General features: G+C 34.8%; 1 protein-coding gene across 3 annotated transcripts in view; it reads right to left on the bottom strand.

Annotated features, from left to right (window-relative positions):
* Window positions 1–977: 977 nt before the first annotated feature.
* The window catches only part of Nep3 (M13 family metallopeptidase neprilysin 3), a 502,574-nt gene continuing 486,984 nt past the window's right edge, over window positions 978–16,567 (bottom strand). For all 3 annotated transcript variants that reach the window (XM_090407352.1, XM_090407368.1, XM_090407360.1), the window contains 2 exons: window positions 12,782–12,912; window positions 978–1,102 (listed from right to left, as the gene is read on the bottom strand). In XM_090407352.1, the coding sequence (XP_090263478.1) occupies window positions 12,813–12,912 (100 nt within the window). In that variant the 3' untranslated portion in view covers window positions 978–1,102; window positions 12,782–12,812. The remainder of the gene's footprint in view (window positions 1,103–12,781; window positions 12,913–16,567) is intronic.

Consider the following 16,567-nt stretch of genomic DNA (forward strand, 5'->3'; position numbering starts at 1 on the left):
AGATTGGGGTTTATACTTAGATAAACCATAATTCCTTACATGTGAAACTCCTTTAAAATGCACATAAATATTTAAATATAAATTACACTGTGGTAATTAATTTATGGGTAGGGAGAAATAGCAACAGCAGTGTATTATTATGCTTTTAGAAGCCACCTACAAAAGTGTTCAAAAATAATTTTTTCTGTACAGTGGTCATAAATATCATCTTGATTTCTGCTATGTGCTACTCCTTTATTTTAAAAAATTCATGTTCACTTAAATTTAATGTAATTTAAGAAACTTTCCCTAGTACAGTATTCTTGCATATTAACAAATTTGAGTATTATTTATATCACTTGAAAAAACTTCTGCTATCATTTCTCACTTTATAAGAATACACTGGCTTTCTAAAAATTATTTTTAGTTTTGCTTCTTATAACCACTGCCTGCAAACACACTGAATATTGAAAATAGTAATAATCTTTTATTTTTATTTTAATCATCAGACTACATTTCTAAAACTTGACTATTTCAAGACAGGAGTTTTTCATATAGTGACAGCCAAAAATATACTCAATTGAACATAATCATTTTAACAGCTCTCATTACAGAAAAACATATCAATTTTTAAAATGGATAATTAAATAAATTCTGGCTTGAAAATTTTAAAACTTCCATGGTGAATTTAGTTATATAATTTATCTTCACATGTATAGTTGTATACTGAAATATATTACTTCTATACTAAAAAACATGATGAATAAGGCAAGAACATTAACAGGATAATAATTTTACAAAACACATGATGATGATGAGTCAAATAGTAATACATCTTTGAAATGTCCAATGTTTTCTATTTACTTGCAGTTTTATGTTTATATATATACATATGTATGTATGTATGTACACACACACACACACACACACACACACACACACATGGATAAAACAATGAAGGACAAAAGCAACAAAACAAACTTCTTGCCTCATATGCAAACACATTAGCATGCACTGCTACAAATCAATGACTTCAGTAATTTCTGTTTAGTGCTGAAGGATCAAACTCAGTAAACTGGCTGTATTATGACATTGGCTTCTGTTTTCTATTCCAAAATGGCCCCTGAAATGAATGCTTCCTATTATTGTATAATCATAGAATATTTTTGTCATCTTAAATTCAAGTGCTAATTAATTATTCTCATTGAGTATTTGATGCTATATTAATAAATCTTATTAAAGCTTATTAATGAATATAAATATTCAACAACTTAGAATCACTGGTAATAATTTTTTTTTCCAAGATGCTTTTCCACTACTCTATTTTAAGTGGGTCTGAATTCCCCCCCCCCTTTTGTTTGTTTATCTGTTTTGCAATTACTATTTCTTGATTACGACTAAAACTTACATACTATGAGTATTTAAGTACTTAAATTTATTATTATTATTATTAAGTGATGCCTCCACAGAATCATTGAAGGAGAGCACTCCATTCTGTCCAACCCAGTCTAGACCACTTAATCCTCCATCACACAGTACCATTATCTACTCACTATGCCACCATCTATCAGCTACACATAACACCATCTACTGCCCATTAACTATTTTTGTAGAGTTAAATTTTATTTATATTCTGGCCGATTTGCCTGTATGTGGGATGAAAAACCTGCATTTCTGGGAGAAAACACCCTGCTACCTCCATATGAGATACTCACCTTCAATTGAAAATGCTAATGAAAAATTCCTCTTGTCACAACAAGAATCAAACTAATATCTTTTTCAGACAAAGTGCACATTGGTCTCATCATTCTTCCAATTGTACTATGTAAGATTTAAATAATAATGTAGCAGTGCTATACTGATAGGCAATAATTTAATGCCTTTAATATGATCCACATGAATCATATCAAACAATATGATTCATGTGGATCTCACCTCATATGGATGTCAGAAATTAACCAAATGCAATAATTCAAATTTATAAATGAAAACATAGCTTAAAAGGATAAACATTGGCACTGAAACTTATTAAAAAAGAAGAAAATAAATACCCCTATTTGTTATATACTCTAATTTATGTCATTGTGTCAACAAAGTAAGTGAGCAAGAGGTGTTTGGGGAGTTGAGTAAACTAGATGTAAATAAGGCTGTGGGAGTTGATAATATATCACCGCGTATTCTGAAGGAATGTGTCAGAGAGTTGACACCTGCCTTGACATATTTTTTTAATACGAGTCTTGCACTTGGTCAAGTTCCTAAGGAGTGGAAGGAGGGCAAGATTGTGCCACTTCATAAAGGAGGTGATCGAACTCAAGCATCAAACTATAGGCCTATCTGTGTGTCAGGTGTTGTGGTTAAGTTGTTGGAGAAGCTTGTGAGAACTAGAATCCAGAGTTGGGTTGACAACAATGGTATAATCTTTGATGGACAGCATGGATTTGCTAAAGGGAGGTCATGTTTTAGTAATCTACTTACTTATTACAATAAAGTGACTGCTTCCTTGGACAGAGGAGAAGGATACACAGTAATATACTTGGATTTCGCAAAAGCTTTTGATAGAGTACCTCATGATAAGTTGACAGTCAAACTAGAGCAGATGGGGTTGGATATTAGATTAGTGCATTGGATTGGAGACTGGCTATCTGATAGGTATCAACAAGTTGTGTATGGGGGTGCGATATCCAGGAAAAGGAAAGTCACTAGTGGAGTGCCTCAGGGGTCTGTTTTAGGGCCATTACTATTTAACTTGTATATTAATGATATTGGCAAAAATTTGGATGGAGATATTCAGTTGTTTGCAGATGATGCAAAGTTGGGATGAACCATAAAGAGTAGTGAAGATGTTGTGGCCTTGCAAGAAGACTTGAATAAATTGAGTGATTGGGCAAGCAAATGGGGATGTGAGTTCAATGTTGCAAAATGTAAGGTTTTAAAATTTGAAAAACAAAGATGGGATGCAGAATTTATGCTTGGTGAGAATGTATTGTTGGAAGTAGAGGAAATAAGAGATCTGGGGGTGATAGTGGATAAGGATCTAAAATTTAGGGGACACATCGCCAAAATTGTGAAGACAATACAAAGACTTCTGGGAATGATGCAGAGGACACTGACGTGTAGAAGTAAGGAGATTCTTGTTCCATTGTATAAGGCTTTGATTAGGCCACACATGGACTATTGTGCCCAGATTTGGTCACCTGGTTTTCAGAAGGATAAAGAGATGTTGGAAAGGGTCCAAAGGCGACTGACTAAGGTAGTTTCTGGCCTCTCAAATGTCGAGTACGAGGAAAGATTGAAAAGATGTAATTTGCAGAGTCTAGTGGAGAGAAGGAAGAGGAGAGATATGATAGAGACCTACAAGTTGATAAGGGGTTGTTATAGGATCAATGGTGGAGAAGTTCTACAGAGAATAGTGGGAGATCAGGGGAGAACCAGAGGTCATCCCTGGAAACTGTATAAGGAGGGTGTGAGTAGGGGAATGAGAGGCAGGTTTTTTTCGTGCAGAGTTGTGAGTGATTGGAATGCCTTGCCTGAGAGTGTGGTGTCTGCAAAGAGTTTGAATGTGTTTAAGACACGGTATGATGAGATGTGTGTGAGATAAAAGGACCTCCTAGATGAGTCTTTGACTCCATGGGGTCTTGTTTAATAATAATAATAAAAGTGCAGACCAACTTTTCACTCCACTGACATGATTTCTAAAGGATTCACATGTTCACTGTTTATTCATTTTTATTGCTTCTGATAAAGTATTCCAACTTGGTCTGGCAGCAATAATTCAAACTCATGGGGTTACTTCAAAGGATAGAACCTAGAATACTGAAAACATCTCATCTATCATGATCAAAAGTTTCCTTACTACAAACCTAACTTTCATATATATATATATAGACTCAGAGATAGCTTTTGTTTGAATAAAGCAACCATGAGAGTAATCCATACTAAAGGTATTGTAACTCTGTAAGCTACAATTGTATATCAAAAATTGTATATCAAGTAGGCCAACAATATCTGTCTGTCGTTTGAAATTTTTTGTAGTTTCAAAGGACAGATATTGTTTGCGAACTTGATATATAAGCAATAATTCAAAATTCCAAACAAACATTTAGTATGCATACTGCCTTAGTGCTGTGAATAAAACATTTTTCTTTTTCTCTGAGTGCCTAATGAGGCAAATATCTGAGATTTTGTGTGCAAGTGATGAGGAAGCATCAGGGTTTGCAATGATTATGACTTTGAAGGTGAGAAAAGAATGCTGAAAGGGATTGGAGGAAGTTGCTGTGATAGATGAGGAGAGAGTAGAGTTGATAAATTACAAGATGATTGAGCTGTACAAGGTAAAAGATATACAGTTTGCAAATCTAGTGAACTTGAATAGAGACTCAAGTAGTTTAAAAGAGGTGGGCTGCATTTTGACAGTGTTTGGTATTGAATATTTGGAGCAACTGTTGTTGGGTGAGAGGGAATGCACAGGATTAGAATAGAGGAAGTATGTATAAGAGAACATGACAGGAGGAAGGCAATGGAAAGACGGGAATATGAGAATGATTGTGACAGGGCAAAGTACAAGAGTTGACAGTGAGAGCATACATGAGTGAAATGAAAAGGGAAATAAGTAGTCAATAAATGGAAAGGAGGAAAATGAATTATATGTAGAGAGAGCATCAGCTAAAGTGGAAAGACAGAATGTAGGAGGATCTATTCAACCCTCAAACAAAGCAGAAGGTAGGTCATACTTGGGACAGTATGGAATCACAATGATAGGAAGATAAAGTTAGTGAGGTCAAGGACTGGTAAGGCAGCACAAAATATCAATAACACAAACATGATTTATGAGTATTCACATAAACTGATACACTTGTACACTAACTTGTATATATTCTTCCTTTTAAGTTTACACGATGGTGAGCATTCATAGTAAAGAATTTATGGAGACAAAAACACACGTTGGAGTAATTACTTTACTTATAATTATGAAAATAACACTCAACGTTTCAACTCTGTATTGAGTCATCATCAGGAAAACATACATATGCACAAAACACAAGCTAAGTGAACCTATCCAACCCTCAAACAAAGCAGAAGGTAGGTCACACTTGGGACAGTATGGAATCACAGTGATAGGAAGATAAGGTTAGTGAAGTCATGGACTGGCAAGGCAGCACAGAATATCAATAACACAAACATGATTTATGAGTATTCACATGAACTGTAACACTTGTACACTAACTTGTATATATTCTTTCTTTTAAGTTTACACGATGGTGAGTATTCACAGTAAAGAATTTATGTCTTTCCTAAGATAAATCTAAAGGCTTTGTTAATTATCTACCCTAGCCTGACCTGTGATGAAAAAATAAAAATAATAATATATATACAAAAATATAAATTAATTAATAAAATAAAACTAAATTTTTCTTGTTTCTTTCAGGCTGATTTCTAATTCTTCTTTAGTTATTTCCTTTTCATTAATTGTTTGCCAATTGTCTTTTTTAAAATATTTGTCTGTCCACAATTCTGTGTAGTAATTTAGAAATTCTTCTAATTTCAATTCAGTGTTTAATTTTATGTTTTTTTTGGTATCTGCATTTAAGTGTTTCAAAATTTTATATACAGTGGGTCTTATTTTATATAAATCGTGTTCTAAATTAGAAACAAATTTGTTCCATGATTCTCTATGTCTTTTTCTGACTTCTCTTAGCTATGGCTCTTATTCTTTTATATTCTATTTCATCTTTTAATCTTTTACTGCTTAATCATTTTTGATAAGCTTTTTTCTTTTTGATTATTTCTTTCATTGTATCATTCCAAATCTTCAGTTTTTTCCTTTTGAATTTTTTGGTCTTTCCTAAGCTTTCATTTGCTGCTGCATTTAGTATCGTTTTTATATTAAGCAATTCTATGGGTGATTATTGTGGGCAATTTTAATTATGGTGGTATGGATTGGAATGAAGAGATAGCCTTTGGGAATAAGGAAAATGAATTTGTTGAATTCTATTTCTATTTCTATTTCTTAATTTTGTTTTATTTTGTCTAGATATTGGTTAATTCTTTGTTCATATAGCCATTGTACATTTGTGTCATTCAAATGTCTAGTTTTATAAACAAATGTTTCAATTTTTCTTTCTATTCTTGTCACTTGTAGCCATTTAGGTGGTAATCACCTGGAGAAGATAAACTAGGTTCAGAACTATATAAATATGCAGGAACTAGATTCAAAGAAAGACTCTTATTATTTTTAAATAAAATTTATTCAACTGGTATCCCCCCAATAGAATGGAAAAAAGTAATTGTGATTCCTATCTTTAAAAAAGGTAATAGAGATGACCCTAAAAACTATAGAGGTATCAGTATACTAAATTCCTGTTACAAAATATATAGCAGAATCTTAAATAGCAAACTAATGAAATATTCCGAAAACTTTATTTTAGAAGTACAGAATGGATTTAGAAAAGGACGATCATGTATAGACCCAGCCTTTTGCCTAAAATTAATAATAGAGAAAAGAAGAGAATACAATTTAGAAACACATATTGGATTTATTGACTTTGAAAAAGCATTTGACAAAGTTAAAAGAAACATATTATTTAACATATTAAAAGAAAGACAAATACCAAATAATATCCTAAAATCTATCACAAGTATATATGAAAATAATCAAATACAAATAAGATTAAATCATGAGCTATCATATACGAGAGAGATAAACCAAGGGGTCCGACAGGGATGTCCCCTCTCAGCAACTCTTTTTAATATCTACTTAAATAAAATAATAATAAAATGGAATAAAAATTTACATCAAGGAATTAAACTTTCTTCCACAGTAAACTTAAACACTCTCCTCTTTGCCGATGACCAAATAATAATTACAAATTCTGAAGATAAACTACAGAAAGCTATTTTAGATCTAAATGAGATATCCAAAGATTATGGTATGATAATATCAACAGAAAAATCAAAAACTATGGCCTTTAAAGGACAAGATCCAGCAAGAACAAAAATAGTAATAGATAACAAGATCTTAGAACAAGTGAATTCATTTAATTACCTAGGATGTATGATCACATATGAAAATGAAAAAGATATAAACTTAAAATTGCAAAATATTTAAAAATAACAGGTGTAATTAACTCTATATTTAAACCAAACCTAGTCCAAAAATAAACCAGACTAAAAGTATACAATACATTAGCCCTACCAGTCTTAATGTATGGAAGCGAAATCTGGACAATAAAACAAAAAGACAAACAAAGATTAACAACAGCAGAAATGAAGTTTATGAGAAAAACTGCAAAGTATACCTTATTTGATCACAAAAGAAATGAAGAAATTATGAAAGAATTAAACCAAGAACCAGTAATAGAAAAAATTAAAAAATATAAACATAAATGGATGGAACACGTTCAAAGAATGAAAACAGAAAGATTACCAAATCAAGCCTTAAAGTACAAGCCATTAGGAAAAAGAAAACCAGGACATCCTCTTAAATGATTCAACGATGACTTCTAAGGCCGGAACAGGCCATGCTAGGCCAAAATCCTTGATATGCATGATGATGATGATGTATTTCTTTGTCAGTTCCCAAGTAGCATTTATTTCCTTACTGCTCAACTCGTCATTCCATGCTATAGCTCCAAGCTGTCTCCTAAGATTGTCATAATCACAGTCTTGTACTTCCACATATATCCTTTCCTCAGAGAAGTCTGCATATAGCTAGCCACAACCCATGTGATCACCTCATGATTACTCTCACCAGCTGAAGGAAAGTGCAAAACGTCACTCACAGTTACATACTATGCTCTCATTCTTTGCATGCCCTTCTTTACATGCTGCCTGATATAGCTGTCTCTCAAGAATTCAACAAATTCATTTTCCTTATTCCCAAAGGCTATCTCTTCATTCCAATCCATACCACCATAATTAAAATTGCCCACAATAATCACCCTGTTTGCAGATGATGCAAAACCAGGGAGAGTGAGTGTGGTTTTGCATTTTCCTTTCCTTCAGTTGGTGAGAGTAATCACAAAGTTATCAATGGGTTGTGGCTAGCTATATGCAGACTTCTCTGAGGAAAGGCTTTATGTGGAAGTACAAGACTGTGATTATGTACTGTCAATTCAACGTTGCAAACTGTAAGGTGATGAAATTTTGTAGGCAACATCAGAATGCAATATATACACATTCTGAGGAAATTTTGGAGGAAGTCGAGGAGATAAGAAAAGTTGGAGTGGTGGGACAAGGATCTGATGTTCATTGGTCACATTGGACAAGTTGTGAAGACATCACGTCAGATTATAGCAATCATGCAGAGGACCTTAACTTGTAGAAATAAAGAATTCTGGTTCCGCTGTATAAGGCCTTGATCTGGTCTCATATGGATTATTGTACATAGATTTTGTTCTCTGGTTTTCATGGTGATGAGCAAACATTGGAATTGGTCCAGAGAAAACTGACTGAGGTCATAACTGGTCTTTGGGATGTGAGATATGAGGACAGATTGAGGGAATACAGTTTGCAAAGCCTTGTAAATAGGAGGAAGAGAGGGGATATGTTTGAGACATTTAAGTTGAAAAGGGTTGTTAACCTGGTAACACTGGTTACCAGGTTAATGAGGAAGAATTTTTTTGTAGAATGGGAGATGGGGGGGGATAGAACAAGAGGAATACCTGGAAGCTGTATAAAGAGGGTGTGAGTAGGGGCATAAGGAGCAGATTCTTTGCATGGAGAGTGGTTGGTGAGTGTAATGCAATATCTGACATTGTAGTGAATGCAGATACATTGAATGAGTAAAATGCAGGGCCGTCTTAAGGCATGGGCACACTGGGCAGTTGCCCAGGGCCCCCATGTTGCCATATTGTTTATGAGAGATCTCTTGGCAGAGTGTATAAATTACTCGACCTCTTGCTGGAACACTGAGCTAAGAAAGAGAACTGGAGATGGCACACAATACGTCAATAATTAAATACTTTTCATACTGCCGGTTAGCATTGTTATGTTATTTTTTCATATTATACTATAAATAGAATTTTTAAAAAAATATTTTTTTTTCCGGGTGGATAACCTTTTGAGCAGAAATGAAGCATACTTTTATGATGGAGCACAGAAGAGGAAAAGAGCTGCAGAGGAGAAAGAGAAAATGAGCAAACTTCCAAAGTTAACATCTTGGTTCAATCCACGTGCAAATTCAATTACTAGTACTGCTCCTCCAAATACAGCATCGCAATCTACATCCACTCCTGCATCAAATCATCCAGTTCTAGACATACCATTGCCTGTTCCTGCTGGGGACATTCCACAAGAGGAAATACACAAATCTGTAATGGCAAAGGAGTTTGCCGTTACAGATTTGTAGTGGGCTGACATCATGTCAGCCCACTATGATTTGCGTCACAGATCCTGGTATATGGGACATTAAGAATACTAATAGAGTGGATTACTGGATTTGTAGTGGGCTGACATCATGTCAGCCCACTACAAATCCAGTAATCTACTGTATGCCCATGATTGCAACCTTTCAAACTCATGACAAGTGTATGATGGGCTGGAGGAGAGAGAGAGAGAGAGAGAGAGAGAGCTCAGACAAGGCATTTATAAAAGAAAGCATTTAAACGTGAACTACAAAATGGCAAGTGTGTAAAACACGAATGGCTACTCTGTTCACCATTCCAAGGTCGTTTGTACTGCTTTGCATGTCGCCTATTGTCCAAGAAAGAATCTCCCTTTGCTATATCAGAATTCAATGACTGGAAACACAGCAATCTTTTTGTAGAACAAGAAAATGGAGAATGTTGCAAGTGCACGACAACATATTTGATTTGCCATAAAGCAATCAGATGTATAGATTCTTTATTAATCAAACATCATCGATCGGAGCAGGAATACTGGCATAAAGTGTTGACACGTGTGGTTTCTGTTATTCGCTTTCTTGCCTCCAGAGGTTTGGCATTTCGTGGAGAGAATCAAACTATGGTCAACAAAAAATGGAAACTTTTTAGGTATTCTAGAGCTGTTGAGTGAATTTGAACCTTTTTTTGGAAGAACATCTCAAACTGTATGGAAATGCTAGAAAGGGGAATTCATTGTATCTATTGGCAAACATTTGTGAGGAATTTATTCAATTAATGGGACAACATGCTCTTTGTGCAATTCTGAAGAAATGAAAGAGTCAAAGTATTATTCAATAAGTGTGGATCCCACTCCAGACATCTCACACATTGATCAACTGACATTTACCTTCTGGTACATTCGAGGATGTGAGCGTGGGGAGCGTTTCATCAAGCTCATCCCCATCTTTTTTCATGGAGCAAAGAATCTAGCAGACACTGTTGTGGATTTCCTGAATGAAAATAAAATTCTGCTATCAAACTGCTGTGGTCAGTTGTATGACAATGCCTCAAATATGTCTGGAAGCTATACTGAATTCTAAGCACAGATCCGTCAACTGAATGAGCTCACCATCTATGTTCCCTATGCTGGACACAGCCTGAACTTGGTGGGAGTGAAAGCAGCAGCCTGTTATCTATAGATTGTAAAATTCTTGGACTTTGTTCAACATCTGTATTCCTTTTTTTAGGCTTCTACATATCGATGGAATTTTCTGGCATCATCATTAGGAAAAGATCATGTTGTGGTCAAGTGTTTGTCTGACATGCGATGGTTGTCACATTTTGATGCTGTCCATGCTCTGCATGGAGATTTTGAGAAAATTAAACATGCACTGGATTCTGTATCAGTTGATACTGACCAGGAAGTGAACGCAAGGCAAGAGGCAAAAGGATTGAGCAAGAAAATGGAGAACGTGGAAACGATATTTCTGACAATTCTTTGGAATGACATTCTCGAAAGAGTGAAGAAAACAGGTATGGTCCTGCAGCCAAAAGATGGGGACATACTTGTTGCCATGAATCTTCTTGAGTCTCTGAAAACGTATCTTCAGGAAATTAGAAACAAATTTAGTGAATATGAAGTAGATGTCCAGATTTGGATTATAGCGATGTGAAGAAGTGGAAATGAAAGTGAAGTGTACGTCTTACTGGATATGATGAATACTTCTAAACAAAAGTGAAAAAGTTCAAGATGGAAGCATTCCTCTCTGTTCTGGACTCTCTGAACTCTGACCTGACAAAATGTGCCGAAGCGTATTCATGGATTGGAAATCTGTTTTCCTTCTTCAGTCAACTGAAAACAATTAGTTCCGATGAGCTAAACAAAAAGTGCTTAGCTCATCAGAACTTGAAATTTGTGTTTCCAATGTTGAAATTGCACTCAGTATTCATGTGCATGATGGTGACCAACAGTACAGGTACTTGAATTCATTTTCAAGATTGCAACTTACAAAGAATCAGCTTCACAGCACAACAGGGCAGTATCATTTGAACTGGCTTTCACTCATGTGCTTGGAAAATTACATCCTGAAAACCAGCAACTTTAAGCCAATTATAAATCAATTCTCTGCAAAGAAATTTTGCAAAAGTTTGTGTTGATTAATCCTCACTTTACACCATGTTTTTTATGTTTAAACATTGATTTTGTTAAAAGTACTAATACTGCTTACATTTTTATTCCTGTAGGTGAGTGGGTAGGGGCCTGCAGTGCATTGCTTTGCCCAGGATCCTACAATACTGTTAAGATGGTACTGGTTAAAAGCACAGTTTGATGGGCTTTCTTGTGTAATAGTGTGTGTGTGTGTGTGTGTGTGTGTGTGTGTGTGTGTGTGTGTGCCTTCCGTGAGGAGTCTTTTGATTCCATGGAGGTTTAATGTTAATAATAATAATTAAAATAAAAATAATAATAACATGGATTTTTTTTTTTTTTTTTTTTTTTTTTTTTTTTTTTTTTTTTTTGTATGTTAGTGTTTCATTTGAGAATCATTCTAGGTTTCCAACGAACAATATTTCAGAACTGTGTGGATAATCAGTATAAGAACAGACTGGAAAAGTCTGCATAGCTTGGCAGATAAATGAATAAAAGGAGAAACAAAATAAAGTGGTGAGAGGAGTGAGAAGTAGATTCTTTGCACAGAGAGTAACAATGAGACGATTCTACTGAATCTTCACTCATGGATTGCACTGCTAAAATCAGTAGAGAGAGAGAGAGAGTATGAGGGTATGTAGAGAATTCAATTAAGATATGATACAGATATAGAACAGAAGTACATTCCAAGATGACTGCATGGAAGTCAAGAAATAATACTCTTACTGACATTTTAACCACTTTTATGTTTTCATGCACAGTTCTATATATCTCTAATTTTTCTTGTTTAATTAAAAGTTTCCTGACATAAGTACAACAAAGATGAAAACACAATATCAAGAAATAATACTCTTACTGACATTTTAACCACTTTTATGTTTTCATGCACAGTTCTATATATCTCTAATTTTTCTTGTTTAATTAAAAGTTTCCTGACATAAGTACAACAAAGATGAAAACACAATATCAAGAAATAATACTCTTACTGACATTTTAACCACTTTTATGTTTTCATGCACAGTTCTATATATCTCTAATTTTTCTTGTTTAATTAAAAGTTTCCTGACATAAGTACAACAAAGATGAAAACACAATATGTAATTATTAAAACCAATGTTTTTTTTACAATCTGTTAATCTAATCTGCTAATTTTAAATTAAACAGACATTCAGGTAATGTCTATTATTATTATCATCATTCTTTATCACAAAAATTATGAAAATAAAAAGTCTATTTCAGTTTTTATTCTTTAACATTTCAAAATATTTAATATAATAGTAAGAAAACAAATATTCATGTGAAAAAAATTGAATGAAATTTAAGAAATTAAACTAACCATTATTGTATTAATCCCAATGTAGTTTTAATCACCAAACTTCACATTTCTTTAGTGGATTCATAGGACTATCTTCTGCACATTTAAACTCTTTTGAAAACTCTACAGAATTAGATAGAGTACCTGCAACCCTGAATACATTAAAATGAAAAGCAATTAATTATATTTCGTTTTACATATATATATCTTAAATAAAAGAATAATATTCATTAATAAGAAATGCATATATAGAAAAAGAAGCATATATTTAATTCAAAATTAAGTTGAAATTTGAACTATCCAAATTAAAGTTGAATAATCTTTTAATTCTTTCATTTATTTATGAAATATTTGAATTCAGCCGGGCCTTCTTTATATTATTTAGCAATTACTCACCATTTAGTAAGTATTGTTTAATTCCTTATGAACACATAAAATTTAAAATGAAGGATCTACTTACTCCAATGAAATTCAAAGGCTTTTCTTCATACTGTTTGGAGAATCATGTATAAATCTGTAAGCTTTACTTTTTGATTAATAAAAGCATGTCCTTTATACATATTCATAAAATTCTGTTATAGTTTGAACATAAAATGCATACTCCATGGGAGGAGTTATACTGGAGGAAGTAGGGGAGACAAGAGATCTGGGGTTGATGATTGATAGAAACCTGAAATTGAGGGGACATATTGCAAAGGTGGCAAAGGTAACACAGAGGATTGCTGCAATAATGAGAAGGACACTGACCTGCAGAGATAAAACAGTTATCATTCCGTTGTATAAGACCCTGATCAGACCACACTTGGACTATTGTTCTCAGATTTGGTCCCCAGGATTTGAAGGGGATAAATTGACTGTGGAAAGAGTACAAAGGAGGATAACAAAGATGGTTTCAGGACTGCACAATGATAATTATGAGGATCGACTGAGGGAATGTGGACTGCAGAGTTTGGTGGATAGAAGAAGGAGAGGTGATATGATTGAGACTTTTAAACTGTTGAGAGGTGGTTACAGGTTTGACATTGGGGAGTTCTTTCGCTTGGTTGAACAGCGGGAAGGAGTGATGACAAGAGGCCATCCCTGGAAGTTACGAAAGGAAACTGTGAGCAAGAGGGTGAGGAGTGGTTTCTTTGCATGGAGGGTGGTTGAACCATGGAATGCATTGCCTGATGGAGTGGTGAGAGCAAGAACGGTCAATGAGTTCAAGGAGTGGTATGATAGACTTTGTGTTTCATGGGGGGGGGAACCTCCCCTCGATGAGTCTTGATAGACTTTGTGTTTCTTAGGAAGGACCTCCCACGATGAGTCTTTTGACTCCATGGAGGCCTGAATAATAATAATAATAATAATAAAAGACAATATAATCATTATATTATATTAGTAGGATTATGCTAGAAGAAACTGATCAGGCTAGGGATCTTGAAGTGTTAGTTAGCAGATAGGAAGTTGAAGTTCAGGGGCCATGTAGCAATGATTGAAAATACAACTTAAAAGATAATTGCAATGCTGAAACGAAGTTTGAGACTGAAACAAACTTTAAAGATAAGGATATCGTTTTGCCTCTTTACAAGGCCTTGATAAGACTTCACTTGGACTTTGTGTTCAGGTCTGGTCTTCTGGTTTCCATTGTGTTTCTGATACACTGGAGAAAGTGCAAAGGAGAGTGTTAAAAATGATATCTGGATCATGGAATATAGATTATGAAGAAAGATGAGAATTTGTAGACTATAGACACTGACAAACAGGAGAAAGAGGGGTGATATGATTGAGACTTACAAACTTCTGAAAGAGTCATGAAGGATTTCAGTTGATGGAATTTTTCATTTTATGTGTAGGGAAAGGACAAGAGAGTGTCCTTGGAAGCTGAGAATGAATGCTACTAAGATGGGAGTATCTAGAATTTTCTCTCACAGAGGGGGTACATGATTAGAATGGATTGTCATTGGATATTGTGTGTGCAGGCAGTGTGAATGAATTCAAGAACAAGTATGATAGCTGGTGCATATTATTATATGCACCAGCTATCATACTTGTTCATACAGCTATAATATGCACTGGTATCAAGGGAGGCCACCAGCATGTGGTCTCCCTTGATGAGTCTCTGAATCCCTGGAGGTCTCACTTAACAATAATAATAATGTATGATAGTATGATACAATATGAACAAGTATGATAGCTGGTGCATATTATTATATGCACCAGCTATCATACTTGTTCATACAGCTATAATATGCACTGGTATCAAGGGAGGCCACCAGCATGTGGTCTCCCTTGATGAGTCTCTGAATCCCTGGAGGTCTCACTTAACAATAATAATAATAAGAAGAAGAAAACTGTAATAAAACAAAATGAAATATGAATGATAACAGGTGAGGAGAAACATTTCCATTTGGACAAGGCATACATTAGTTGTAATGGGTAAGAGGCAATAGCTTAAGAACAAAGAAATTTGGATAACTGTAATTTGTTTTTTGAAGACATCATTGAAGTACCAGATATCAGAAAGTTTACATTTAATGCTTTTTTTTTCTGCAATATGTGGATTTTATAATTTTTATTCTGATAATGATGATGTTGAATTCTGCATGCACACATATTGCAGTGGAATTTGGAATGTGGTCAGTTTTGGGATCGTTGTTGTTCAGTTTGTATGTTAATGATATTGGGATGGGTTTAACCAGTGATCTGCAGTTGTTTGCAGATGATGCAAAATTGGGGAGAGCAATGCAGAGTCAAACAGGTGTTATGGTTTTACAGCAGGACTTGAAATATTGCATGAATGGGCAGGTAAGGGGCACGATCAATTCAATGTTGCAACGTGTATGGTTTTGAGATTTCGTTAGCAACAATGAAATGTAAAGTATACACTTGGTGGGGAAACTTTAAAGGAAGTAGAGAAGATGAGAGATCTGGGAGTGGTGGTGGACAAGGACCTGAAATTCAGGGGCCACATTGCACAAGTTGTGAAGATGTCACATCAGATAATGGCATTGATGCAGAGAACCCTTACATGCATAAATCAAGAGGTTATGATGCCATTGTGTATCACCTTGATTAGGCCTCATATGGATTATTATGCACAGACTTGGTTGCCAGGTTTTCATGGTGACAAGAATATGTTGGAAAGGGTCCAAAGAAGATTCACAAATGTGGTCAGTGGTCTTTGGAATGTGAAGTACAAGGACAGACTGAGAGAATATAAATTGCAAAGACTCATGAATAGGAGGAAGAGGGGGGAAGGATAAGATTGAGACATATAAGCTAGTCAGGGGTTGTTATCAGGATGACATGGAAGAGATTTTTCATGTCATCCTGATAACAACCCCCTGACTAGCTTATATGTCTCAATCTTATCCTTCCTCCCTATTCCTCCTATTCATGAGTCTTTGCAAGGTACATTCTCTCAGTCTGTCCTTGTACTTCACATTCCAAAGACCACTGACCACATTTGTGAATCTTCTTTGGACCCTTTCCAACATGTTCTTGTCACCATGAAAACCTGGCGACCAAGTCTGTGCATAATAATCCACATGAGGCCTAATCAACGTGATTAGGCCTCATATCACAATGGCATCATAATCTCTTGATTTATGCACGTAAAGGTTCTCTGCATCAATGCCATTATCTGATGTGACATCTTCACAACTTGTGCAATGTGCCCCTGAATTTCAGGTCCTTGTCCACCACCACTCCCAGATCTCTCATCTTCTCTACTTCCTTTAAAGTTTCCCCACCAAATGTATACTTTACATTTCATTGTTGCTAACGAAATCTCAAAACCATATACATTGCAACATTGAATTGATT

This window comes from Typopeltis vanoorti, chromosome 2 (assembly GCF_054136105.1).
Source record: "Typopeltis vanoorti isolate ZY-2024b chromosome 2, IOZ_Tvanoo_1.0, whole genome shotgun sequence".
NCBI classification, from domain to species: Eukaryota; Metazoa; Arthropoda; class Arachnida; order Uropygi; family Thelyphonidae; genus Typopeltis; species Typopeltis vanoorti.